Source organism: Molothrus aeneus, chromosome 7 (assembly GCF_037042795.1).
Source record: "Molothrus aeneus isolate 106 chromosome 7, BPBGC_Maene_1.0, whole genome shotgun sequence".
NCBI classification, from domain to species: domain Eukaryota; kingdom Metazoa; phylum Chordata; class Aves; order Passeriformes; family Icteridae; genus Molothrus; species Molothrus aeneus.
Genome location: NC_089652.1, coordinates 2,085,936 through 2,113,039, shown reverse-complemented (window position 1 = coordinate 2,113,039; position 27,104 = coordinate 2,085,936). Strand labels below are relative to the sequence as shown.

Genomic DNA, 27,104 nt, shown 5'->3' with positions numbered 1-27,104 from the left:
AGGAATGTTGCTTCTCCTTCTCTCTTTGGTCAGTCGTTCTGGGGAGAGATGCTGCAAAGGCTCAGCCCCTTCTTCTTGGTGCTGTTTTGCTACTCAGTCTGAAATGCTCTGCGAGAGTTCAGAGCGAGGGAGGTCAAGAGGGGTCTTTTGGACCAGTTTTCTTGAGGTTTTTAAGGTTTCAGAAGCTACAAACTTGGATATATCCCAATTCCACTTCAGTCGCAGACACTGGACAGTCTGGAGAAAAGGAAAAAAAAGAAAAGAGACGAAAAATAATTACACTAAATGCAGGACATCTTTCTGAGCTAGGTTGTGTGGGAAGGGCTTTTTCCCTACAAATCCAGGCTGTGGTTCATCACCAGGTGTTGAATCCTGCCCCTGGTTCCAGCAGCGTGGAGTTAATCCAGGCACTGGGCAAGATCCAGGAGCAAGTGGAAGCACAATTCCTTTAGGGTTTTGGATAGACAGCCTAAATTCAGAGTCTGGTAATGTCACAGCCTGGTTTGCACTGGGGTTTAAAATGGTAAATCCATAGGCAGGAGCAATGTATCCATCAAAACATCAGAATCCCAGAATGGTTCGGGTTGGGAAGGGCATTAAAGCTCACCTCATTTCTCCCCCCTGCCATGGGCAGGGACAACTTTCACTATCCCAGATTGCTCCAAGCTGGCATGGAACCCTTCCAGGAGCAGGGTAAATTCTGTGGGACAAACTCCATGACCCAGCAGTGCCCCTGGGATCCCCTGTCCTGCTCAGGGCAGGGATGGCTTTGCAGGCAAGGTGCTGTTCCTGCCTTCAGCAAAGCCACCTCAGCTCAGATATCAAAAAGCAGATATAATTATTTCCTCCCACTGAGGAAAGCTTCCATTTAGCTGATTTCCTTTCCTTTCCCTCTCCAAGTTATTAATTATCTAATTACAACCACATTCTGCAGACCAGCTCGGGGACTTGTCAGGCTGCCCAGGAGCACTTAGGAGAGCTCCACCTCTCCCGGTGGTTTGGGGATGCCCACCTCTGACAGATGACAGGCTGACCCTTTCCCCATCCAGGGAGGGCTCCAGGAAAGCAAAATAAAACCCAGGCAGGAGGAAGATACCATGGAGCAATTTGCTGATTTTATTTTTTGAATTTATTATTTTTTCCAGCCAGAAGAAGGAAGGGGTGGAGGATGGTCACACGAGGTTTTGCTGTGCCCTGCTCTTCTCTGAATATGGCTGACACAAAACCGAGGTAAAACCAGATAAAAAGCTGGTCTAGTTCCAGGGATTTTTTTAAATCCCACCCAAGAGCAGAGAGCTCAGCACAAAGCTGCTCCCAGGGCAGAACTGACGTCTTTAACCCTGGCTGAGACCCCTTGCTCTGCCTGCTGCTGCCCTGAGGCCTCTCCTTCCCACTGGTCCTTTCTGGTTTCCAGCTCCAGCTGGAGAACTGGGAATTCCACAGCACTTCAGTGCTGTGGGGCTGATTTTCCTCCCTGTTATGGTTAGGGCATGGTGATGGCCTGCCCTGTGGATTATAGATTTTCCAGAGCTCTGGGATGGCTCTGCCACATTCCACCTCATGCTGGTTCCGTGGAACTGGATTGGCTTTTTTGAGAAGCCTTTCAACCCAAACCGTGCTGTGATTCTGTGAAATGGTGCTCTGAAATCACACCCTGAAATCAGACTCTGAAATCACACTCTGAAATCAGACTCTGAAATCACACTCTGAAATCACACTCTGAAATCAGACTCTGAAATCACACTCTGAAATCACACTCTGAAATTAGGCTCTGCAATCAGACTCTGAATCTGGCTTGGGATCCTCATGTCAGCAACCTGGCTCTGTTTGGCTATTGCAGGGGGAAGGAAGGGCTGAGGAAGAGGGAAAATGCCCCCAAAACCTCTGTGAGCCATCCAAGCTGGCCTTGTACACTCCCAGGAATGGGAACTGCTTTCTCCTGGGATTTCTCGGGGATTTCCAAGCATTTCTCTTACCCTAACACAGAGCCCAGCTGTGATGCCCTGCCTCAGCACAGCTTCCTCTGTCTGAGGCCTTTGCATTTCCCAGCCCACCAGGAGCATTCCCCAGCCCAGCATGGATGTCACAGGAGCAGGGAGCTGCTGGCCTGATGGAAGGTGGCAGCAGGAGCATGGCCCTGGCTGCAGGAAATTTTCCAACAGGTCCCCCAGGCCTTTGCTTATGTAGGATTGGGGTGGGTTTGGTTACAAAAGGATTGAAATCATTTCCGTGACATGGCCGAGAGTGCAAATGAAATGTGAAATGCAGGAAAACTGCTGGAGTTTGTTTGGGTTTTTTGGTTTTGGTAAGTTTTGCTGTTTTGTTTTGGTTTTGGTTGGGTTTTTTTGGGTTTGTTTTTTTTTTTTTTAAGGTAGCTTTTCCCATTTCTTTTAAAGTTGAGGGTGTAGAAAAAAGGCTCTGCCCCCAGGGCCTTTTTGTTTTCTTGTCCTACATCCCAGGCATGTTTTAGGGTGAATGGGGAAGGAGAAATCTCAGAGGTAAGACCTGAACAAGATGGGACAGAGCAAACACGTCAAGGTAAGGAAAATATGGCATTCATAGAATCCCAGAATGGTTTGGGTTGGGAGGGATTGTAAAGTCCATCCTGTTCCATCCCTGCCATGGTTGAGGACACCTTCCACTATCCCATGTTGCTCCAAACCCTATCCTTAAACACTTCCAGGGATCCAGGGGCAGCCACAGCTCCTCTGGGCACCCTGTGCCAGGGCCTCACCACACTCAGAGTGAGGAATTTTCTTTCTCACTGAATCTCTCCTCTTTCTAGTGTAAAAATTATTCTGGAATAGCCCCACCAGTATCTTCAAGCAATGCTGGGTTACAGCACAAAAGGTGATGCTCCTGCTTTAGGAAATCACTCAAATCCCATTCCTGAGCTCAGGAGCCATCATTCCTAGCTGTTTTGGGAATAAGTCCCCTAAAAAGCCCTGTGGGAAAGATCAGTCAAAAGATCCACGGTCAGGTTTGGATACTTGGCCTCCCAGCATCCCATGGGGTGTGAGCCCCTCAAAAACCTCCCAAAACTTCTGCTGCTTGAGCTCAAAATTTTCCATGCCCAATGGTGGTTCCTTTCTTGCCATTGTTTTTGTCTTGTGGGCAAATAAAATACGGCCCAGCTGTTTCAGGGTATGGGGAGAGTGGGAAACAGCCAAAATTGCTGATGGCATCCCCATGACTGGGAGGATCACTGCTAAAGGGATGTTCCCAAATTATTTCATGGAGTTCTCAGCTGTCCCTGGAGCCAGAATCGATGGCAGCCACTCCAGAGGGTGGTTTGGGCTGGAAGGGACCTTAAAGCTCATCCCATTCCATGGGCAGGGACATCTTCCATCAGACCGGGTTGCTCAGAGCCTCGTCCAATCTGGCCTTGTTTAAGTTTAGAATGCTCAAATTCCTTTAAATTTAAGCTTGTTTAATTTAAATATAAGCGTGTTTCAATTTAAGCCTGTCCTTGTTTAAATGTAAAACCATTTCATGATTTGGATGGTGCCAAAAAAAAAAAAAAAAGGCACCTTAAAACAACAGAATTCCCTTGATTTTTTGGGATGTTTCCCACCACAAAAGCCTAAACCCAGAAGAATTCCCTTGATTTTTGGGGTGTTACCAGCAAAGGATAAACCCAGCAGAAATCCCTTGATTTCCACGAGCCAGGAAAGGAGGGAGCCCTGGAAAAGGCAGCAGGACCAGGCTGCAAGGCTTCAGAGGGGAGGAAGCAGCAGAGAAAGGAATTCAGATAATTGTGTCCGTGCGAGGGGGCGGAGAGAGGGCCAAAATCAGATCGAATGCTGTGGGTAGGGACAGACTGAAACCAGATCCCCTGGCTCGGGCTGTGCTGCCTCTGCTGCTCTACCCTTATCAACCATCCGCTCTTGAAGTCTCCCAGATGAAGGGAAAGCCACAATTATGTGCATCTTACAGCTGGGAAACCATTTCAAAACACATCCCTGGCAGAGGCTCATTCCTGAGCCCCGGGGAGAAGCCTCTCTCTGACTCAGCCCAGCCTTTGCAGAGCTTGGGGGATTTATCTGCCCATGGCTGGCTGGAGGTGAAACATCCTCCCTGTATCCTGCAGCTCCCCAGTTTGTTATCAGGAGCAGTTTGATGGGTGTGTGGCATGAGGAAATGGAGATTGGAGCCTTGTCTCCTCCCCCTGGGGCTGTTTCTCCCTCTCCAGACTCTTGTGCATCCCTGGCCAGGGAGAATGGAGGATCCTAAAGAGGTGATGCCACAAGAAGAAGCCAAGGGGAGGGCCCTGGTCCTTCCTGCCTTCCTGGGTCTGCTCCCAGCCATTGGAGCAGGATGGAGCATGGCCACAAGGTTAGGGAGTGGACAGAGAGCTCCAGTTGTGAGTGCTCCTCTCACATATTGCCAGAAATGGCTCCGTAATTTTGGTTTAAAGATTTTTTCCCCCCTCACACAGCTGCAGAAAGGGTTATTGGTGTCCACAGAATCCCAGAATGGTTTGGGTTGGAAGGGACCTTAAAGCCCATCTCATTTCACCCCCTGCCAAGGGTAGTGACAGTTTCCACTATCCCAGGTTGCTCCAAGCCCTGTCCAATCTGGCCTTGAATGGAAAGAACCCCTCGAGGAGAAGAGAGGGATGCTCACCAAGGAGAGGAATTCAATGGTTTCTACCTGTGGGCTCAACAACTTCCCATGGAAAAACTTTGGGGCCCAAAACACCTAGAAGGAGCCAATTCTTCAACATTTCAGGTCATAGCCCAGCTAAAATCAAACTTGTGGGCCTGTGCTCACCACAGGGAGGAGAAGGGAATGCTGACAAGTGAAGCATTTTGCTGCTGGGATGCTCAGATGTTCTCTGTTAGGTTCTGCCTCCCTGCAGCAATATTTGGGCAGCCAGGAATGTTGGTCCCAAGGTGCTGCGTCCCCCCCTCACCAGAAAGTTAAAACAAATATAAAAACAGCTTTAAACCAGCATTAAAAAAAGCTTGAAACAGCAAAGGCACATTTCCCCCAGCCCTGCACTCCTCCACAGGCCGAGCAGGGCTGGCGGCAGCTGGAGGAGGAGGAGGAGGAGGAGGAGGCAGGTTTGTGGGCGCCCCCTTTTGAAAACCTTGGCAGCACATCACTGGAATGGCAGCTGGGGATTGCCGAGGGGCGGAAGCCGCTAATGAGCAGTGGAGCAGGGAAAAGCAGCAGAGCTGCCCCGTGTTGGGGAGGCTGGGAGAGCCAGGAGCTGCCTGGCTGCCTGGTGGGTGGTTTGGGGGAACAAGCACCGAGGGACACCAGTGGCATCTCCTGAGGCAGGGATGGAGGCAAAGAGGGGCAGGAGTGGCCCCCGCTGGCCCTCCTGGGTAGCAGAGCTCATCATTGCTTTCTTTGGCTCAAATCCACTGCCCCACACCAAAAACAGGAGAAAGGTGTGGAACAAAGAGGCAGGGAATGAGGTGTTCTCCTGGTGCAGCTCCAGGGAAATACCCAGGCTGGGGAGGAGAGCTTGCACAGACACTGATGTGTCCCTAAAAAGCGGCTCTGAGGCTCACACCAAGGGAGAGAGCAGCCACATCCCACCTTCCTCTGCCTCCTGGGTCCCACATCCTGCAGCCTTCTTGGATCCAGGCGGGCTCCAGCTGCCAGGCACTGCCTGAAATGCACACCCAAAACGGGGCCAAAGCAGTGGGAATGGCTGCTGGAAATCAGGGAAGGAGGGTGGAGTTGTCACAGGTGGCCCATCTGCTTCCGCTGAGATGCTCACAGTGACAGATCCCACCCTTCACAGACACAGCTGGCAGCCCGAGGGAGAATTTCATTTAATTTAATTTAGGACAAAGCTGGCAGTCACTGGGACATGGTCTCTGGTCCCTCTATGCCTCTGCAGGGATAAATACAACTGAGATATGAACTGGGCTGGGAGAACACCCCCCTTGCCTCCACCGTGTTTTAGGAGAGCAGATATTATTGGCCAAAGGGAAACCTTTCCTCCACCCCCTCAGCGCTCCTGCCAAAATAATACAAATTCTAGGAAAGACACCTTCTCTAAAAATAAACATATATATCTGTGCCTTTCTTCTTTTTCCAAGGGAACTCTGTTGGTCTGGCCTGCTCAGCCAGCAGCTCCTCTGCTCTCACAGTTTTCCTGTGTGCAGCTGCAGTTCCCAAACCCCAGCAGCAGCAGCATCCCTGTGGGATGCTCCGGGATTTTCCTACCCCATGGATGAGACTTTTCCTATGTTTCCCCATTTTCCCTGTCCTTGCACGGATTAAATATTTTGGGAGAAAGTCTGGCTGTACCTGTGGCTGAGCATAAGGAGGAGCACAAAGTGCAGCACAAAGGCTCTGTAGTAACCTCTGCTCCTAGGAGTAAATCAGGGGAAGGATGACAGCCATCCATTATGACTGACTCAGCTGCGTGGATTAATGCCAGTGGAATTAATAACAACACAACCCCCCTGTTTTGAAAGCATCTAGGGTTTAAACTCCTTCTTTCAAATAAAATAATGGAAAAACAAACACCAAAAAAAAAAAATTGGGGCCACCCACTAAAAAGAAGAGACATAAGTTCCACAGAATTCTGGGGGCTTCTGGGAACAATCCCCGGGACAGGTACGACTGCCCCGGGAACTCGGGGTGCTTTTTCATGTCCCTGACACAAAGCAGCTGAGACACCTGCGGGCCAGATGTGCACAGCTGTACGTGTGCTGCTGCCCATCAGCCCTCGGCTCCCACCCCGCTCCAGATGCTGGCCCTCACAAACACAGCTTGGAGGGCCGGGCTGGAGGGGGGAGCTGGGAGCTCAGGCGTTTCTCCCTTCTCAGGAGCCTCCTCCGCACGCAAAGCCCTCAGCAAGAGTCCCCCTGGCCTGCACCGAGCAAGTCTGGGCCAGAGACCCCCAGGGGAAATTTGGGGAGAGACACTGGCATCCCACAGCTGTGAAGTTTTAATGCCCCTGCATTAAAAATTGCCCCTAGTGGGGATTTTTAATACCCTCTGCATTTAAGACCCAAAACCTCATCAATACCTGCTGTGGAATTGGTGTGTCCTGGTGTTTATCCACAGTTTTGCCATCTCTCCATGGGCACACATGTAAAGGATTTTACCTTTTCCTGCAAAAAGTATGGCACTTGTGCCTACAACTCTGGGAAGCAAAATCTTGCTTGTCCTGAGTTAGCCTTGGAGATGATTGCTGAAAAAAGATCCTTTTTCTTGGCATTTGGAGTAGGAATGAAGCTGTGTTTGCTTCTCAAAACTGCCAAAGAAATGCTGGGGCAGCTTCCCTGAAGCATGGATGGATTTAATCCTGTTTTTACTCTTATGGATCCTTACAGAGCACCACAAGAAGCTCTCAGTGGGAAGAAGCCAGGAAGATTCCCCATGTCCTTGCCCGCTGTGCTCAATGCCCAGGTTTTGGACTCCCATCCCAGGTGACATTCCCAGATGTCTGCAGGAGAAAGGATGCTACTCTGGCATCTTCCCCCCACTAGAAGGCACACCCTGAAGGTCCCTGAATTCCTCAATCCCAATTCCCTGGCCCCATCCTCAGTGTTTCCCACATGGCAGGTGCTGGCTGTTCCTTGTTCCTCAGTAACCCCCCCACCCCGGGCTCTGAGCAGTGGAGGTGATTCAGCCCCAGGACTTTGGGAAGGGATTGTGCCTGGCCAGGTCTCCATCTGGGATTAATCAGCATGTCTTCCTTGAAGTCAAGGGGCCAAATTCTCACTTGGAATAAACCGGCTTAACCCTGCTGCAGTCAATAAAGGCCCTCTGATCTTTTTTTTTACAGCAAGAATTGCTCAACTCTTTAAAATACCTGGGGTTAGAGGGTGCTGCCCTCGTGAAGGGGGAGTTATATTTTATATGACAAACAATCCTGCTGGGGGAAGGAGTCCTCGGCATGGAGTGAGCCACTCTGGATTTTGTGGGGCTGTGGTAAATCATTGGGATTGGGGTTTTGGCACCCTGGGAATGGTGACAGTTACTTGGATTTTGAATAGGTGTGATAGGCCCGGCTTGCTCTGCCTGCCTTATCTCCTCTTGCCCCGGGGCTCTTTCTCTCCCTTTTCCTTGGCCTGGCAGCTACATCAGCACAGCACAAGCCTGGCAAAAGCCACACTCAGTCCCACATCTCTCCTCAACCCCACGTTTCTTCCAGCCTTTAGTGCAAGTACCACACAGTACGGTTGTTTTTCCTAAACTTTACAGCTGCTGCCTTCCATGCAGATGGCTTTACCCATGCTTAGAATCACAGAATATCCCATTCAAAGCAGGTTTAAAACCCTTAAACCTTGGCTTCTTACACCAAGCCCTCTGGATTTCAGCCCCAGCCCTTTAAGGTACTCAGCCCGTTCCCTGCCCTGGTGTTTATAATCACCTCTACCCCTCTCTTTCCTCTTCCTCCTCCTCTCCTTGCCAGCCTCTTCCCAGGGTCTTCCTGGGGGTGTCCAACTCCTTGGGGTCCCTTGTGCAGGGCCAGGAGTTGGACTTGATGCAGGCAACAGCAGAGTGGCTGTGAATCTCCCCTGGGGCTGGTCAGGGTGGGGATATTTTATCTTTATTTCTGTGGGTTTGGATGCTGCCATCCTCCTCCTGTGGTCAGTGCATCCCCCCACTCCCTTCCGGGCTTTGAGCATCCATGAATCATTTTTCCAAGACTCCCAGGAGCAGCATCACTGCCTTGAGCCCAGCATGGGGCTAGCCAGCTGCTTTATGGGCTTCCCTGAAACTGCTCCATGGGTCGTGTTGGGCAGGCAAACCACAGGGAGCGGGACAGGGAGCCAGACCTTACTCACACCCTCTTCAGTTTCCAGCCTGGATAGCCCCGGGAGCTTCCCAACCCTCTGCTCTGCTCCAAAAGCCTCTCCTCCCATCAATGCACGCCCTGAGGGGTTTAAATCCCGAAGCACTGACTGCCTAATGATTTCTAGAATCTTGTTTTATTCTGCTTGCTGTCTGTGCCACTGCTCCCTGTTCCTTTCCTATCAATAAATTATCCCCTTCAGAGCTCCTGTGTCACCTTTTCATCACATTTCTGGATTTTAGAGGCAAAACAAAGTTATCACTCCCTTGCTGCTGCTTTGCAAACGGGAGCAAACAAACACCAAGTTCAAATTTTCAGAGGAAGAAGTGTGCCGAGGTGGAACCTCTCTGCTCGAGGAGCAGGCAGATTGGCTGGTCAGTGTTCAGCAGAGGATGCAATCAAATGTTCAATATTTCAGTGTGTGCTGCTCGAGTGTGGAAACCCAGAGCACCACAGGGAATATTTCTCTGTCTGCTCTGGGGTGCCCTGACCCCTAGGGGAGCACTGACTTCTGACCCTCATTCATGGAGGAAGTTTCCTAGAGTTCAAGATAGACCGGAATCCACAAAAGTGTGAAATAGATTATAGAGAGTAGTGCAGGTGTATGACTTGGTGAGAAATTGAGGGTTTGAGATTTTTAGTATGTTGTGGATGGCAGCAAGATGGAGGGCACAGGGTGTCGTCCTGGGTTTCTTCTTCATGTTTCTTCTTCCTTCTTCTTCATGGGTTTGGGTGGCTTTTTGTAATTGGGCAGAAAAGTTCCCATTGCAGCTCTTTGGGATTGCAGTTATTGGGTTAAAATGGGAAATAATCTAGGTGTCGGTTCTTTATTGGATAGTTTAGTCTTAAAAGACCTTGTAACAAGAGATTGTTGGCCATTTTGTGCCTTCTAATGTAAAGGTGCAGAACTCACAGTAGTGAGACTGTTTCACTGATAAAAAATAAGAAACACTTGAGTCCAAACATGAACTACCTCCTCAAGTGCCTTCAACCAAGACACAGAGAAACCCACAACTGGTACCTCCACACTCGAGGAGCAGGCAGATCAGCTGGTCAGTGTTTAGCAGAGAATGCAATCACATGCTCAATATTTCAATGTGTGCTGCTCAAGGAGCAAGGGGAGGATGCAATCACACGTTCAATATTTCAATGTGTGCTGCTCAAGGAGCAAGGGGAGGATGCAATCACATGTTCAATATTTCAGTGTGAGCTGCTCCAGGAGCAAACAGATCGGCTGGTCTGTGTTTAGCAGAGGATGCAATCACATGTTCAATATTTCAGTGTGAGCTGCTCCAGGAGCAAACAGATCGGCTGGTCTGTGTTTAGCAGAGGATGCAATCACATGTTCAATATTTCAGTGTGAGCTGCTCACCCCGCTGGCCGGCTGGGGTTTAGCACATGCTCTGCTGACTCAGAGCGGCACAGCCAGCGACTCCCAGGAACATGATTTGTGTGCAGCACGCACTCAGCAGCCTAGGAAAAAAAGCCCTGGAAAATCGGTTTCCACGGTCTTTTCCAGCCTGTCATGCTGCAAAAGGGCAGATGTGTGTTCTGCTGTCTGCAGTTGTCAGGTTTTGGGGTTTGGGTGATTAAAGGAATGGGTTAAGTGGACGAGTGAGAGCGGCTGACTCAGCTCGGCAGCAGCTGGCTGGCCTTGTTTAGGTTTGCCAGCTGCAAAAGCTGGGCTTGTTTGAGCCTCGCTGAGTGACCCCGGCGAGGTTCCCGCTGGGATAATAACCTGTGGCACTGATGCAATCCCTGCTCTGGGGGGAGCAGGAGGAGCAGCATCTGCTCCCAACAAAGGCTGCGTGCTGGAGCTTGGCCGTGCTGCTCCTCTCTGGGCTCTACTGTGGGCAGAGCTGAGCCCAGCTGAGCTGAGCTGGTGCTGCTGGGAGCCAGGGGCTTGCTCAGAAGTTGCTGATGGGCTCCTCTGCTCGAGTTTGCAGCTCAGGGAATCTCAAAATAGTTTGGGTTGGGAGAAACCTTTACAGGTTGTCTGATCCAACACCTTCCTCTAGACTGGGTTTTTTCAAGCCCCATCCAAGCTGGCCTTGGATGTGAAGGGAACCTCTGGTTGATGCTGAACAGCTTTTCTGCTCTGTACAATTGAGTTTTACGCACGGTTTATATTTGCAGTACAAGATGTTTAAGTTTGGAATTCTCCAGGTTAAACCAGTGTGTGATATTTGTGAAGGGAAGGAGGCTGGGTGTTACATTTTGTGACTGAAATGAGGGTTTAGAGGCTTATTAGGAAATCAGATTGAATGCAGGGAGAGAATAGGGAAGCTTGGATCTGTCTCTGTCTAGAGAAATGTGTTCGTGCTTCTGCACACAACACACAGATCATCTGTGATCCCAGACTCAATTAAATACCTGGGTGTGGAGGATGTCTGGGGTGACTCAATTTAAGAACTTCTCACTCCTCTGTGTGCTTTTTACCCCTTAAAATGCTTTGGTTTTCTTGTGAAATTTCTAGTTGCCTTTGTTACACAGGCACAGATGGGCCTCCCCATACCATAAAATCACAGAATTATTTGGGCTGGAAGGGACCTGAAACCTCATCTTGTTCTACCCCCTGCCATGGGCAGGGACACTCTGCTATCCCAGGCTCCAAGCCCCATCCAACCTGGCCCTGGACACTTCCAGGGCTGGGGAAGATCTGTATCTGTATATACACTGCACTTTTCACCTCCAATACAGCACTTCCCCAGCAGTAAATATCACTGTGAATCTATGCACAGACATTCAGGTAGCAGTGATTGCAATCAACACCAATAAATGAGATGATTTTGCCTGAAATGGCAGAAGAAATGCAAGTGCTGGGCCAGGCTCCCCTCCTGGAAGTGCACGGATGCACCCGACAGGAACCCTAACCTGACATCCCACACGGTTTGGCTGAAAAAAGTGATCTCTGCCCCCTCCATACTTATTTATATTTCCAGTTGACTGCATAATCTGGCCCTCTAGAAAGTCCCTTCAGGAGGTCACACAGCTGAAATAATAGCTAATGAATTTGTAAGAAAATTATTTCAGACTTATTAAATGCTTTCTTCCTTCCCTTCCAAGTGTTTGCATGCTGTTCCCAAGCTCTGTGGGGTTGGAATAAGGAGGCTGGCAAGACTGTGCCAGCTCCAAACACTTCAGGAGAGCTGCTGGCATTGCTTTTCCTTCCAGAGATATCCTCATTCTGCTCCCATCTCCTCACTTGGTTGTTCCACCTCTGCTTTTAGGATGGCCTTAAGACCAGGGGATGAGGCTCTTGGACTTCTCCAAATGATTTCCATCTCTGCTCCATTAATCGTGGATTGGTTTGTGTTGGAAGGGACCTGAAAGATCCTTGAGGGTGAAAAGACGTCAGTTTATTCCTCCAGTGCCTTGTTACACAAGCCAGGCTCTGGCTGCAGGAATTGGTGATTTGTGTCTGCCCTGAGGGGACCTGATCCCCATTTCCATGGATGCCAAGATCCTCCTGTGTGCATGGACTGGGGACAAAGGGCTTAATTTTTGAGGACTCACTGCCCTGCTCTCTGGTGAGATCCAGCCAAGTCATCTTGTTGGCTGAGCAAGGGAATGCCCATGGGATTTTCTTTGCCAGGAAAAGGAGCTGAGATCAGACATGGAGAAAGCCTGGGACATGTGGGGACAGCTCTGAACCAACTTGTGCCTTCACTTGGACTTGAGCTGTGTATTCCAAACTTGACAATGCTGCTTCATCCTTATGCTGCTTTTGTGTGTCAGAGATTTTAGTTTTTCCTAGAGATCCAAAGAGCAACTAAATGATAAAGGCTGCTGGATAGGAGTTTAGGCTGGAATTTTCAGAAGGATCAAGAAAACTTGGTGTCTTTCAAAAAATTCCCAGCTCTGGAGGGGCCTTAAATCTCTTTGGCTTCAGTCTGCTCATCATCAACCCCAACAGATTATTAACTTAATTAATGTAGTATTTTTAATAGGGTAAATTTCCAGCTTTTGGGTTTTAGGTGGAAAAGCTTGAGCACATAATCTTTGAGTTCTAAACTAACAAAAGAGAGCTTAAAATAAACTTTCTGGACTTCCGCCTCAGTTCATGTCTGATTAGGGCTGGAAATTGCTTTGGAATAAGGAGAGACTGGAGGAAAATTACTCCAAGAGGTATTTGGGCCTGAATTATCCAGCAGCACTACTCAAGCAGTTTTCCCTGCCCTGAGTTTTACATCTGTGTGCTGACCAGAGCAGTGACTTTTCTTTTTATTTAAAGCATCCCCATCCCTACAAAAACCTCTGGTGGTTTGTGAACCACAGCTCTGCTGATTTAAATCACGCCTAAATCTTTAAGGCCAACCTGATTTATGCTGGAACTGCTGGCTCATCAGCTTTCCCTTTAATCACTGGGGTTGTTGGGACTATCCAGCCCCCCTCAGTCACTTTGCAGGATCCTGCTCGAACCGGAGGCCTCAGGATGGCTCCAGCCCAAGTGACCTCCTCGGGATCCTGGTGCAGAATTCTCCTGGTGGTACCCTGAGATCAGCAGATGCTGGCCTTTCTCTCAACTCCCACTCAGTGCCTCAAATCCCAGGGAAAGCTGTCCTTCCGCTGCTACACCCTCTGCTTTGAAGACAAAAGATGATTCAACAAGATATTTGAAGTTGGGGGGGTGGTGTGTGTGTGAGGAGGGGGGGGTTGGATGGTTCAGCTGCCTTCCAAAACTCACAGGGCTTTCCAAAACTAGAATTAGGACATTTCCAAAGCTGAAATCAGGACATTTCCATGCACAGCTTGCCCTCTCCAGAGCTGCCCTGGCACTGATGCATGGCAAGACCTGTAGCAAAGCTAATTCTCCTGTTTGCAATTCTTCTCCCAGTCCTTCCCCAGTTATGTGGCTGAGATGCCCTCTGCCTCCCAAAAGCCCCAGAAAAGCAGCCTGTGGATAAATGATTTGGGGCTGTGATGGGTGTGAGGAGCCAGTGCAACTCCAAGGAGAGTCTGGTTGCACCAAGTGGGTGCCTGTGGAGCCAGAGCCCCGCTATTGGTTTGGGCTGTATTTTATTTTATTCATGGCACAGCCTCTCTCTGCTTGTTTGGGAAGTTTTCTCCTGCCTTTACTGCCTGGAGCAGATCCCAGAGAGCAGCACAGCCTGCTCTCTTCATTATCTGCCCCACTACTACCTCTTTTTTATTTTTCCCCTCCCTCCTTAGGTCACTTGTTTTGGGTCACTTTATCCTCAGAGCTGAACCCACGGCAGGGTTTTCCAGCTTTGTTGCTTCTGTGACTCAGGAGGGATGTTTTGCTCTCATTTATTAGTTTTTCTGGACAGAATACAAGAGGTTAAACACTTCAGAGAAGCTTATTCTGTATTTACAGCCGAGGTAGGTTTCTAAATCAACAGTAGGTCGTGTATTGGAGTGACTCACAGAGCTGCTTAACCTTTTTCCTTCCGTTTTTGTCCCCCTCCAAATCTGAGGCACAGCAACATCTGCAATTCAGATCTCTGAGATGGGAAGCTGTGAAAGGAATATAAAGGGCTGAATGTAAATCCAGCCTGGTGGCACGTGAATCCCTTCCCTCTGCTGGCAACGTCCTGCCTGCTGGGGAGGAGCAAGGCGGGCACTGCAAGAGTTAATATTTGCTTTTTGCAGGGGAAACTGAGGCACCATCCAGAAGGGCATCAGCTGGAAAGAGCCTCAGCATCCCGTGGCACTTCTGCTGCCTGCCAAAAGCAGTGGGAAACAGGAGGTGACCAGAGCAGATGGGAGCAAGCTGGGGGCTCCCTCCTCACCCATCGCCTCTGCAATTTGCTGTGCTTCCATGTGTATGTGTGTGGTTTTATTTTTTTGGGGTATATTTAATGAATATTTTGAATAAAACAAACATTATTGAGAGAGGAATAGAACTAGAAAGAAGTTTCAAAAAATAACCTTACAAATAAGACTAGATACTTTAGAGAAATAGTTAGCTTCTGATTGTAATAGCATAAATTATCACATCTATACTGTCTCACCCTTCTTATCGGACTAAAAATAAAACAAAAGTTTTTAAAATGCTTCTCAATTACCCCATTTCTAAGTCAGAAAAGGGTAAAATCTGACACTTCAAACCCCCTCTTTTCAGTGTGGAGTTACAGACCCCCCCTTGTTCCTTAGCAGCAAAGCAGGCCTGAGACATTTTCACTCACAAATCCCAACCAAACCCCTGTACTTCCTCTCCCCAACAGCATTTAGTGTCTCTCTTCTAAGTGATCCTTGAAATCGTTCAGGTTTTGGGGTTTGTCCCTCTCCTCTCCCTGCCCCAGGATCTTCAGGATGGTCCCGCCAGCTCTCTGTGCAGTTTTTGAGGTCTCAGCCTATGCTGAGGTGCTGCAGGAGCCCCATGGGCACTGCATCTCTCTGAGTTCCAGCTGATTTTCATGCACCCCAATCTCTGGATTTTTAAGGAATCCAGTCCCTCAGGGAAGCGCAGATGCTTTCTGTGGCTATCAGCAGCTCTGGAGGATGCTTGTCCTGAAGGATTAGGGCTGACCTGGGAGGTTCCTTGTGTTTAGGCCACGAATTGCCTTGCCAGCTCTGTGTGGTTTTTCCCTGCTGGAAAGGACTGTGCTGCCTGACCTTCTTGGAATCATCTTTAAAAATTGGGGTTGTTTATTGAAGTGGCTGTTGATAAAGGAATGGGGTAGACCTGTGCTTTTTGTGTTTGGAGCTAATTTAAAATCTGTTAAGAGGAGGACTGGGCAGGGTTAATCACATACTCAGGAAAACACAGCAGAGAATTGAGATTTTTTTTTTTTATAAAAATAGTTTTTCTTTTAGAAAGGCAGCTGTGACTGCAAGGTGGAAGCACACTCTGACCCTAAATTAAACAACCTGGGAGTCTGCTCTCCTGATGATCACTGACGTGGGATGTGCCCAGTGCAAAATTTGGTTTCTCCTTTTCCCGGGCAGTGAGACAGCTCCTGGCTGCTCCCAGCTATCCCTGATGGACACACAGGAGATGTTCCCTTGGCACACAACCCCAAGCCCACCTGATTCTTTATTTAATGAAGTTTACCCTGCCCTCTAGTGCCAGCAGGTGCTGAGTCAGCAGCTCCTGTGGTTTTCCACCTTTTCCTTCTCCCATTCCCTGGGAATCTGCAGCTGCTGGGGAGAGAGAGGAAGGAATGTGGCCAGAAATGTCTGTGCACAAATGTGTGGGGAGTGGGCACCTCAGAGCAGCTTTGGAGCGAGCACGGGCCCTTGGAAGGAGATTTTGGAGATGTTTGCAAGGAAAAATGAGCTTTGTGAGGGGAATGGGAATACACGTGGCAGGCTGTGCGAGGGGAGGCTTCAGAGGTTGATGAGCTTGAAGTGAAATCTTCAAGCCTGGGAAGTACTTGGAGATGAAGGGGATGGGGTAACACCTGGAGAGAGATCTCTTGCTTTTCTCTCGAAGGAAAGGGGGGATAATTTTCTGTTTAAGAAGCCATCTGAGAGCCTTTTGTCCCCCTCTCTGCCGGGAGGGGAGGCTCCCCGTACGGCCGGGGCTCTGCAGGCACTCAGTGGTCCCCAAATCCCCTCCCAGCCCATCACACCTCCCTCCCTATCTCTGCTGTGACCCTCCTGCTGTTTTGAAGAGCCCAGCAGAACAAAGTTTTACAATTTGGGGTGCAGTGCCACCCTTGGTGCTGCCTGCCGGGCTGGCTGTCCCTCGCTCCCTCGCTCCCTCACGCCGGCCGGGCCGGGCCCGCCGCAGCCTTTGCACAATTTCCTGGGTTATTTCAAGCTGTCGGGAAGGTCCGGCCGAGCTCGGGAGGGGCAGGCAGGGCTTCGGTACGCCAGCAAAAATGGAAAAACAGCCTCGGATAAGTCTCCTCCTCCCCTGTCCCCTCATCTTGGAGCCCAAATTGGGGAAAGGCGGAGGGGGGGAAACACCAGAGCAGCACCCCGAGCCTGTGGGGTGACCCCCCGGTTCTGCTGTGCTGACGCTGGCGGAACTCTTAGGGGTGGGTTTGTTTCTTTAAGGTGTCTCCCAGAGGGAGGATCAGCCAAATGCGATGTGGCAGCTCTGGTAACTCCTCTTGGCTTTCAGCACGGCCCTAGCTGATCACACAACTTGCTAGTGAAGAAGGTACAGCTGTCCAGGCCTTGGCAGGCATCCCCACCCTCCGCTCGCTGCCAAATCCTCGCTCGCTTTTTTATAAAAATTCTTAAGTTTCCTAAGAGAATGGAAATGGAGCAGCCTCATCTGCCTCCCAGCCCCATCCAATGCCTCCTGGACCTGCTGGAGCAAAGCCTGGTGTCCCTGCATCCCTCCGTGCTGCTGGGATGTTGGCGGCCAGGGAGAGGGAGAGCCCAAATTCCAGGGCTCCTCTCCTGCTTCGAGGGGCTGGAGAGGGGACCAGGGTTAAGGGTTGGGGTCCCAGCAATGCCAGCACAGGGCTGGAGCTGTCACTGGGGGTGGTTTGGCATTCCTGGCTCGGGCATTCCCCTGGGAGAAGCTGGAAGTGGGGTTAAAAGCAATTTCGCCACCGGGCCACAACTCTGCTGAGTTCTGCCCTGGTTGTGCCTCGTTGTCCCTGTTTGCACCTCAGTGGAGCAGCTCCAAACACCCAGGTCCCAAATTGTCCCAGCAGCTTTTCCCCTGAAAAGTTTTAGGCATTGATTTCTGGCCCAGGCTCCCTGTGACAGCTCCAGGAAACCTTCATCTCCTCCTCTCCCTCTTTCAGAAATGGCCCAAACCCCCCTGGTTTTTGGAGTGTTTTAGCCCCGTGTGCAATTTTAAGGATGTGCCTGTGCTGCAGAGAAGCTGCAAGGCAGCCTGAGCAGTGCAGTGGATGAGTAATTCAAGGCAGGGGGGGAGCCTATGGATTTCCTCTCCAGAAAGAGCTTTTGGATCTTCAAACAACATAAATGTGGCTGTAGCTGTGTGAGAAACTATGCAGTAGCATTTCAGCAAAAGATTAAGGAAAAACAGCATTTGGGGGACAAAATACGTTTCACAGCCGGTGAAATGTTGGCATTAGGAAATAGCTCTGAATGTGCTCTAAACAGGAGGTTTATTTTTCTGGAGGAGCAGGGGTGAGTGTCCTTGGGACTTGTACACGTACCTCGGGCATTGCAGTGGGCATGAAAACCTCACTAATTGCAACAGAAAATGAGCCAGTGATGCATATGTGAGAACAATAAACCAGTATGAAAAAGGGGGAATAGATTTCAGACTGTTGTGTTTCAGGCCAGGAGATTTTCTCTCTGATTTTGACATGATTATCCTGAAACACCATATGATTCCACAAATTGATACTGACATTATTAGCCCGAAAAATCTTACTATTCCACGAATATGCACAGCTAAGGAACAGCTACAATTTTCAAAGCCTTGTCTGTTTCCCTCAGCAACTTTAAAATATTTACCTTTTTCCACTCGTTGAGAGTGAAAGTATTGCCTGGTTTACAAAATAATAGCGCTTAGGAGGAAAGCTTCCAGATTAACTCGGTCCTATTGAAAATCTGCGTGTTTTGAGCTCCCAATTCCCTACCCTCAGCCTTCTGGGCACATGGCATTGCCCTGGGGGGGCGTCTGGAAATGTGGTTTTGGTGTGACAGGGTCTTTTTGAGGTGCTTTCCACTACCAACTTCCCTGGAGTGAAGAGGAAAAGCAGCGGTGAGCTATTCCTTTGCGCGCATTACAACGAGAAGTATTGATCATCAGATTGTTTGATTGTAAACTTTCCAAGGGAATCACTGGAAAGGGATCTCTGACCTCCCCCATTCATGAGGTGCAAGCTGATTTAAACAGTTCAAAAGCCTGAACCTCTTCTCAGTCCCAAAACCCAAGTGCAAGCTCATCACACCACGATGGAGGAGAGAACGCAGCCGCTGTGCCGCACTCCAGCTCTCTTCCAACAGCAAACATTTCAGCCCCATCTGGTATAAAATAGATTGTTTAGTGCTGGCAATCTCAGGAATCTCTTAAACAGCCCTTTTTGGGGTCAGGGATGAAAAAGCCCTTGTAAAATGTCGGGTTGTTCTGTGCACAAACCCCCACAGAGCTGGAAGGGAACTTTGGAGATCGCGGGGCCGCGCCCAGAGCGTTGCGCTCGCAATTACTGCAGCAAAAAGGGCTTGGTGCTATCAGAAATTTCCTGGGCTTATCAGGCAAAACAATTAAGCAAAATAAATTAAAATATGCAGAACAGCCATCTTATCCAATGTGCAAAAGTACAAGTTAATATGCTGTGTGCGGAACGCTTTTTAAAAAAACTGCTGTTATCTCATCCGGCCTGTTTTTATTATGTGGTTTTATGCCCTGGTTTCTCACTGGGAAATTTCCAAGGGGGTGATTCTGTGGTACTCTCAGAGGCACTGCCATGGGTGAAAATGGTCTGCTTCCATGCAGAGGCTCAATTCCTGCCACCCATCCTACGCTCTGGAGCCCGCTGATGGGCGAGCTCACCTGTGTGTTTGGGGGAAGAAAGACTCAAACTCACAAGAACTGGCATAAAAGTGCCTGTGGGATGAATTTTGGGGCGTTGTGAGGTGGAGGTGGTGCTGGGCATCCCGGTGGGATAGACATGAGAAAGACAGGGAGGCAAGTGCTCAGCTGGGACAAATAGAAAACCTATTTTCCCCATTCAAACCCTTTTGATTAAGGAGTCATTAATAAATTTCGTTGCATCTCTGTCCTGGCCACATTCAGTGTGGGATTTTTGTGCTGCTGGGCAAGCGTGGTCCTGACAGCATCCATGGGTGATGGTACTGGAGTTTGTGGTGGGCCCAGGTGGGTTTTGTGGTGGTAGATTAAACTATAAACTCCTTTCTTCCCTTAACAAGGTGGTTTATCTCCAGTTACCAATGCCAGGTTGTTTGCTGGGAAGCATCTCCCTGTTCATCTTCTTCCTGAGTCCACAGTTTTCTTTGTTTTATTCCTCGCATTTCTGAGTTTCTCTTCCCAGACAGGAATTCTGCCTAAGGAGCCGAATTTCTCACACAGAGAAATCACACCGTGATGTGCATAAAATTTACTATAAGGGTCAGCCTGAAATGTGAATTTTTGTGTCTCTGGCAGGTTAATTTTGTTGAGGAGCGTGGTTTTGGGGACACTGGGTGGATGTCTTGGGGATCCCCTCACCCCAGCCACCCAAAATGCTGTTTTTTCTAGGAAAGCTTCTCCCTGGCTCCATCCCGCCCTACTGAATTTTCCAAGCTGGATTAACTAATTATTTTTAATAGGAGGCTCAGCACAGCCGTGATTCCCCCATTTCAGCAGAGCAATTAGGTTTATTTACATTTAAGCACAAACATATGATTTTTAAAGGAGGCCTGAGCAGCTAAAACTGAGGGCATAATCAGATAAATGACTGCACGAGGATTTTTGGTGGCTAAACTCACCCAAAACCCAATTCATGCATTTTAAAGCATGTGTTTGGCAGGTCTGATAACTCTTAAGGAAATGCTTCTTGGGGGTGGCAGCTAACAAGGCAAAACTATCTTATTAGGAATTCAATTAAAGCTAGGCCAGGCTTACTGGACCTCTTCCAGTAAATATATATCTCAAGCTGAACCCATAGACATCTGTCTCTTCTCTCGCCCCCACCTCCTCCTTTTTCTCTTTTCCAGGCTGTGGTTGAAAGGTGGAGAGGAGATGGGAGGAAGAGCAGGGACTGTCGCTCACCGCAGAGTGCAGGGAACAAGGATTATTTTCTGGTTTGGTGTCTGACCACTTTTGTGATCTGGGGGAGAGTGGATCTGCCTCAATCCTACCCCTTGCCAAAGCACGAGTGTAAAAAAAAAATCATTTTAAAATCCCAAATCACGTAATTATAACAAAGAGAGGTTGGATCCAGGTGGATCCCAGCCCCTGGGCAGTGCCAGACACCCCCTGGACACTGGTTTGGGAATGAAGAATCCATGCTGCCTTTCCTGTGCTCATTTTGGAGTATTAGATCAACAAACTTTTTCCATCCAAAAGGCTCAGGTCACGGGGAGAGCCACCCGGAGAAGTCAGGGAACAAATCTGGACAATTCAGGGATCTAATGGCCACTTAGAGCCCTCTGTTAACAGCAGGGCTTAGGAGTTGTTGCTGCTTATTTCACGTTTTTATGGGAGTGGTAACCAAACCTCGCTGTCCCGTTTGCACCCTCCTCCTGCAAGGAACCTGTCTCCAAATTCCTGACGCTGCTTCCCTTGATGTAACAGAGAAAGACTGATTTTTTTTTTCTCCCCCATTCCCGAGGGAAAACCCTCCTTACTGCTAAACACTGATAACCTTGGGCTCTGGGTGGCAGATCACAAATAAAATTCAAAGAGGGATCCTCTGTTTTAGCCCTGCTCTAAGGCAGGAAGAGAAGCGCATCCCGAAGAGCTCGCAGAGCACTAATTCCCATGTCTTCGCTGCACGACTGGCAGGGGAAGGACAAGGACATCGGGGCTGGGGGGACCGGCTGGGGCTGGCGTGGAAGTGGTTAAAGGGATGGGTCTGAGGGCAAGGGCTGCCTTGCCTTGATTTATGGGCTGGCTGAGTTAATTTGCTCTTTCTGTGTGATTAGTTGTCGTTGCTGAGTGGTCATCGTCCACAACTACAAATCTAATTAATGCCGGGATGCCAAGTGTTGTTTTGGTGTTGTTTGTTTTTTCGGTTTTTGTTTGTTTGGTTTTGGTTTTTGTTTTTTTTTTTTTTTTTTAATCCCTGGCAAATATTTCTACTGTTTTAATTCTTGAGAGCTGATCACTAATTAGCGCGAGTCTGCTAATATCCAGCTGGATGGTTTCTTGGTTTTCGTCACTTCCAAAATTTGCCTGAAGATGGGAATCAGGAGCTCCAAGCAGCCACCGAGGTGTCTGGTGGGATCAGCAGCTTCCAAGGAGCAATTTGCTTTTTCTTCCCCCTTCCCAATTTTCTGCAAAACCTGGGAAGAGGGGTGAAAAACCTCCCCGAAGTATCTGCTTTCCCCATCCAGCTGTGATTCCCTGACGGCATTTCCAGCTCGCTCTGTGTTTCGAGGCTCTGGTGCCGTCCCTTTCCACGTTCGTGGCCTCATCAAACCCTTCCTGTAGCTCTCCAGCAAGACATAAATTCTGGAGGGTTTGGGCTCGGAGATTTCAAAGCCGTGCTGAAGCACATGGAAATGATTCTGAGGGCTACGGCTATAAAAATAATTATATTGCCGGGGGAAAGAGTGACATGAAATGTCCCCAAAAGAGATCTCAGCGGTGGTTACAGGATCTGTCCCAGCTCTGTAAGAGCCCGCTGTGATCTCCAGGGCTCATTTATCACAGCTACCTATAACTGCAGGAATTATGCCCCCAAAAAAGCACCGTAGGAAGGAATGTGAGGGGTGGCTGCTCAGGAGAAGCCTTTCAATCCCTCCCTTCGTTTTAATGAGGATGCTTTCAAAATTAGGGCTGCTCTGCAGAGCTGAGCGGTGTGAGGATGACTAATTTGGAGACAAATTAGGTCCTACTTAGCCCAAATGTCTGCCTCGATTGTTCCCTTAATGACCCTTCAACGCACATCCCTCCCGATAGGAGTTTCACCGCAGCTCTGCCTCCAGCAGATTAAGTAATAACATGTTTTTACCACTTTTCTAAGCGTTCCTTCGGACCCGATCCAGCATTTTTCCCTCCGCCATGCGTGTCTCCAGCTCTTTCTGATGGGTAATTCATTTATTTGCGTCTAGCCCCTGGCAGATTTGTCTCTTCGCATGTCTCCTTCTCCGGAGCATTTCCCTTGCACCCTCTTTTTCAAAGATCCCTGAGCCTGAGCGGTTTTTGGCTGACTGCAGCGTGTTTGGTGTCTGCTGGGTAACAGATTTATCCTTTCCCAAGGAAAGACACGAACGTAAACAGAGGATCCAAAATGCATTTTGCTGGGCTTTTTAAATGCACTGAGATGAAACCCCCACCCCTCCCTGCCGCTACAAGGCTATTAATGTAAATACCAAACTTTACAATCCTTCCTGTCAAGGAAACTTATTTACATTTTTTGAAGGATGCGTATAAAAAAATGGGGCTTTTGGGACAAAAAAGGGCTTCGTTCCAGTGTCACTACACCCCCAGTTAACTGTGCAGACACTATAGAATTAGATTTTGTTCCCAGGGCCAGCAGAGATAACATCTGTTTGCTCCTTTAAGGAGAAAAATGAAATAGGATGCTGGTGTTTTATACTGGAAACAGCCCTACAAATCTGAAGGGGCGATGGGATGAGGGCTCTGGGTTGAACACACGCATTAAACGTGGCTTCTCCAGCATGGAAAAGGTGGGAAAAGCTGTTCCCAGCGCCAGTGCCAGCCCAGGGAAGGCAAAGGGCTCATCCCCAGTGCGTGGGAAGGAGCAGCAGGCTGGTCTTACTGGTGCGGGGCTGAGGGCTGTTCTGCTGTGCTGCTGGTCCTGCCATCCCAGCTGGACCGGTTTTATCCCTACCAAAAGGAGTATCAGGAAATATACTTTTTTCCCTGGTTTGTTCTTTTCAGTTTAGAGCCTGTGGAACATTTCGAAAGCAAAAGGGAAAGGTGGCTCCGAGGGGAAGGGCACAGGTGCCGGCGGTGAGGATGGGGAGATTTTGGGGGGAAGGAAGGCTCGGCTGAAACATCCCTCTGCAGTCCTAGAGGTGCAAAATCTGCGCCTGTTTCTCCTGCAGCTCCCAGAGTCAGTTGTCTGGAATTCCATGGAGCAGAACAGGAAAAGCTCTCGTGGCCAGGGGAGCGAGCAGCAGTGACCTGCTGACGTTCGCAGGGGCCAGGTGGCATTTTCCCAGTTCCCAAGGCTCTGATTTTCTAATCAAACAGCTCCTCTGATTTTTGTTTTGCTTGCAGCCAGAGGGGAATGAGCCTTCCCCCAAGGAGAAAACCTTTCCTTGCTTCTCTCTTCCCAAAACCTCAGGAGAAGGGAGGATGGCAGCCCAGCCTGAGCGGCGCTCACCCCACGTTTGCAGTTCCTACTCCCTAGGAAAGGCAGGCGCTGATCCCAAACCCACACAGCAATTTCTTATGGATTTTTTGTCCATTGGGGCAGCACAGGCTGCTCCCCTCCACCCCATAAAAAGTCCCACCACCCAACTAAACTTGCCTGTTTTCAAGGGTTTCTTGAGGGCCTCGTTGTAGCTTTATTTTTTATTTTCTGGCAGCCGTAATTTCTGTCGCCATAAACGATAGAATTTGACACCGCACCGCACCAGGCCATTTGTCAACAACCTTTTCAACAGTCCAACCACACGCGTGTTCCTGCACAGCACAGGCACAGGGAAAGGGGCAAAGTTTGGGATCTTCCTCTGCAAGAGCCACCACGGAGCCTGGGTTACGGCGAAGGAGCCGAATTCCAATTTATTCCAAATCAAACCAAAACGTACCAGGGTTTGGTTCTGCATTGTGATTTTTCCATTATATCCACACTTTTTTTGGAGATAGGAACAATCTGAGCACCTACCTATAAAATGTGTCTCATCAGAGCAATGTTAGTAATAATTTAATCAATGTAGGGTGTAAAACACGGTTCAAAAAAGGCAAGTTTTGTCCCATGTGCAATGTTAGTAATAATTTAATCAATGTAGGGTGTAAAGCACTGTTTAAAAAAGGCAAGTTTTGTCCCATGTGCTAGGAGGGTTGTGTATTAGATAACAGATTTCCAACCATCCTTGGCTAATGGCAACACATCATTTGGGAAACAACAGAATCAATGCATTGTTCCAGCCCAGCACTTTCCTATTCAGCCAATCTAAACTGCTGAAGAAATATGTGTTCGGGACATTTTACATCTGGTTTTGACAAGAAGCCTGGGTTTTTTTGTGGGGATTTTTTTAAAATCTGTTTGCTGCAGTTTTTTAGCCAGATTAGCATGGGAAAAGGCTCTCTGTTGTATAAATGGAGGGTTTTGCTTTTGAAAAACCCACTCAGATTTGGATTTTTGCAGTTGAAATCGGGGCATGACATGCAAAATATAAGAACGCCAGAGATGGCCATAAACCCCACAACACCCGTGTTACCTATTCAAATAAAACCAAACAACAGGCAGCTCTTGCAGTGGGCAGAATAACCAATTTTGAGACTTTTTTTCATATTTTGGGGAATCACTAGAAGACCTTAATTCCAGCACAAAATGCAAAATCCAAGCCATTTCAGAATGCAAGCGAAATATTTACATCTAAAATGGTTTTAAGTCCATTTAACACCACTAGTAAGTCCTGGTTTCATATTTTTTTACTTTTTTGAAGTGAGGCACTGCAGTTGCATCAAGTTTTTGCCTGGTTCTGTATATTATTTATTCAAAGGGGCCGTTCATTGCTGACCGAACAAAGATGGATTTGCCTCTTTAAACAAGCCCGGCCAATGGGCTGGGATAAACTTTCCTCCTCAACTCTGCACATGATGAAATTATTTCATTTTTACATCATAAGGGTGGCGGGGAAAAATGTTCCTTCAGAGTGTTTGCTTGGTGAAATGGGTGTGTGGGCTCTGTTTTATGTAGGGAGCCCCAGACAGCGCCCAGCCAGACCCAAACTCCGGCTGACACTACGCAGAGCTGCTCTGCTTAATTAGCTGGAGATGAGGGTGTTATTAAAAGGCTTTTTTTCCCCTGTCCTTTCTGACTGTTTATTCCTCCCTCCCAGAATATTACAAAGGCAGCTGAAGAGGAAGTAGTTTTCTGCTAATGGAAAGTGACGAGGAAGGGTTTGGTGAGGAGAGTAAATAAGAAACTGCGCCTAACGCCAGCCGCTGCTTTACCGTCACTTTGGGGAAGGGAAACTGGACAAACCCAAAAATTTAGCAGACTTTCTCCTATGTCTGTTTGCTTTTTGCTGTGTGAGGGGGAAGGGGCACAGCCTGGGACTGCAGCCGACATCTGCTGCTTGTTTCTTTTAAGAGAAACGCAACCTGGGGCGAACCCGTCGCCGAGCCCCATGTGGGTCCTGCCGACCCCCGGCCCCCCAGCTGGGAGGGGATGTGACCACCACGGGGCTCAGCACTGGGTTTTTTGGGGTGCAGGCACCCACAGAGCGGGACAGCAGCTGTTTTGGATCCCCTTGTCAGCCCGTTGTGGCCATCACCTTTTCCTCTCCGAGCCCTTCTCCGAAGCAGCGCTTTCTGGCAAATGTCACACGGTGACGGTTTCCCCTCTGTCCCTCATCACCCAGCTCTCAACACCATCCCCCTCTTACTCCCCATTCCCACAGAGCAAAAGCATGCTGATTATTATTTCCCTCCCCAGTGCCCCAAAATTTTGGAGATATCTCATTTTTGCCTTCCTGGAAGCTGTTTCTCCTGCATTTGTTTGAATTTCCTCCGGCACAGAGGGGTAGCGGGAGGAACTGGACGTGCCTACGTTGCCCTCCAGGTCGGCGACCCCAAACCCATCAGCATCCCCAGCATTCCACAAAGGGCAAAGGGAGGGAAACAGACCCAGAGCATCGATTCAGGAGAAGAGAAATGGGTACCTACCCCTTGGGCTGGCCCGGCCCGGGCGGTGGCTAGTGGGAGGCCGACATGGACCACGCTCCCTCCATCCTCCACACGGAGAAGGCATAACTGAGCCTCTCGTGAGCCACGTAACTGCAGCTCGTCATCTTACTGTCCATCTCGTCGCTCTGTAGCACCTGGTAGAGGAAGTCTATGTACCGAGCTGCCAGCTTGAGCGTTTGGATTTTACTCAGTTTGTCAGAGGGCAGCGTGGGGATGATTTTCCTCAGGGCGGCAAAAGCTTCGTTGAGCGACTGAGTCCTCTGCCGCTCTCTGACGTTGGCCAGGATCCTCTGGCTCTGCAGTTCTTCGTAAGATTGGGAGCTGGGACTGGACTTTTTCCCCCTCTTCCCTGGGTTGGGGCTGCCATCTTCGCTGGACTTCTTACTGTATCTTCTCTTCCTGCCAAATCTCTTTGGCTGCCTTTCCAGCTCCTCTTCACTGGTCCCCAAGCTATCCACAGGGGAAACAGGAGAACTGGAGCTTTCTTCCATGCTTTCTGAAAGAAGGGGAGGGGAAGAGCCTTTCCCCCCCTCCTTATGTTATGTGAGTGTGTGTGTGTCTTAAATGTGCTTTAAATTCCTGAGACAGATCCTTTGGAAAAACAGGAGGACTCTTTTTCTCTTTTTTTTTCCTTTTTTTTTTTTTTTTTGCTGACCAAACGTTTTCCAGGTTGCTTGAAGGGCTCTTATTTCAAGGACCGAGGTTGTGTAAAAAAATTGAGGTCTTGGAGAGAGGAAGTTATTCTAACTTTTTGGAAACTTTAGCTGAGCTCAGTTGCTAAATAGTTGTCAGAAGTGAGGGAGGTGCGGGGCTCCCTCCTGATTGGCCGGCCAGGTCGGTGGGAGGAAGGCTTTTCCCCCGCTAAACTTTCACAGTTTTATGTTACACTTAACTAAAATCTTGGGAATGCACCTCGAATCAAAGATAGCTGGC

At 49.0% G+C, this 27,104-nt stretch overlaps 1 protein-coding gene across 1 annotated transcript; it reads right to left on the bottom strand.

Moving 5' to 3' along the window:
• On the bottom strand, window positions 1-26,814 carry TWIST2 (twist family bHLH transcription factor 2). The gene is made up of 2 exons (XM_066553833.1): window positions 26,151-26,814; window positions 1-237 (listed from the first exon to the last, which is right to left on the bottom strand). The coding sequence occupies exon 1, from the start codon at window positions 26,660-26,662 to the stop codon at window positions 26,180-26,182; it is 483 nt and encodes a 160-aa protein (XP_066409930.1). The 5' UTR covers window positions 26,663-26,814; the 3' UTR covers window positions 1-237; window positions 26,151-26,179.
• Window positions 26,815-27,104: the final 290 nt, after the last annotated feature.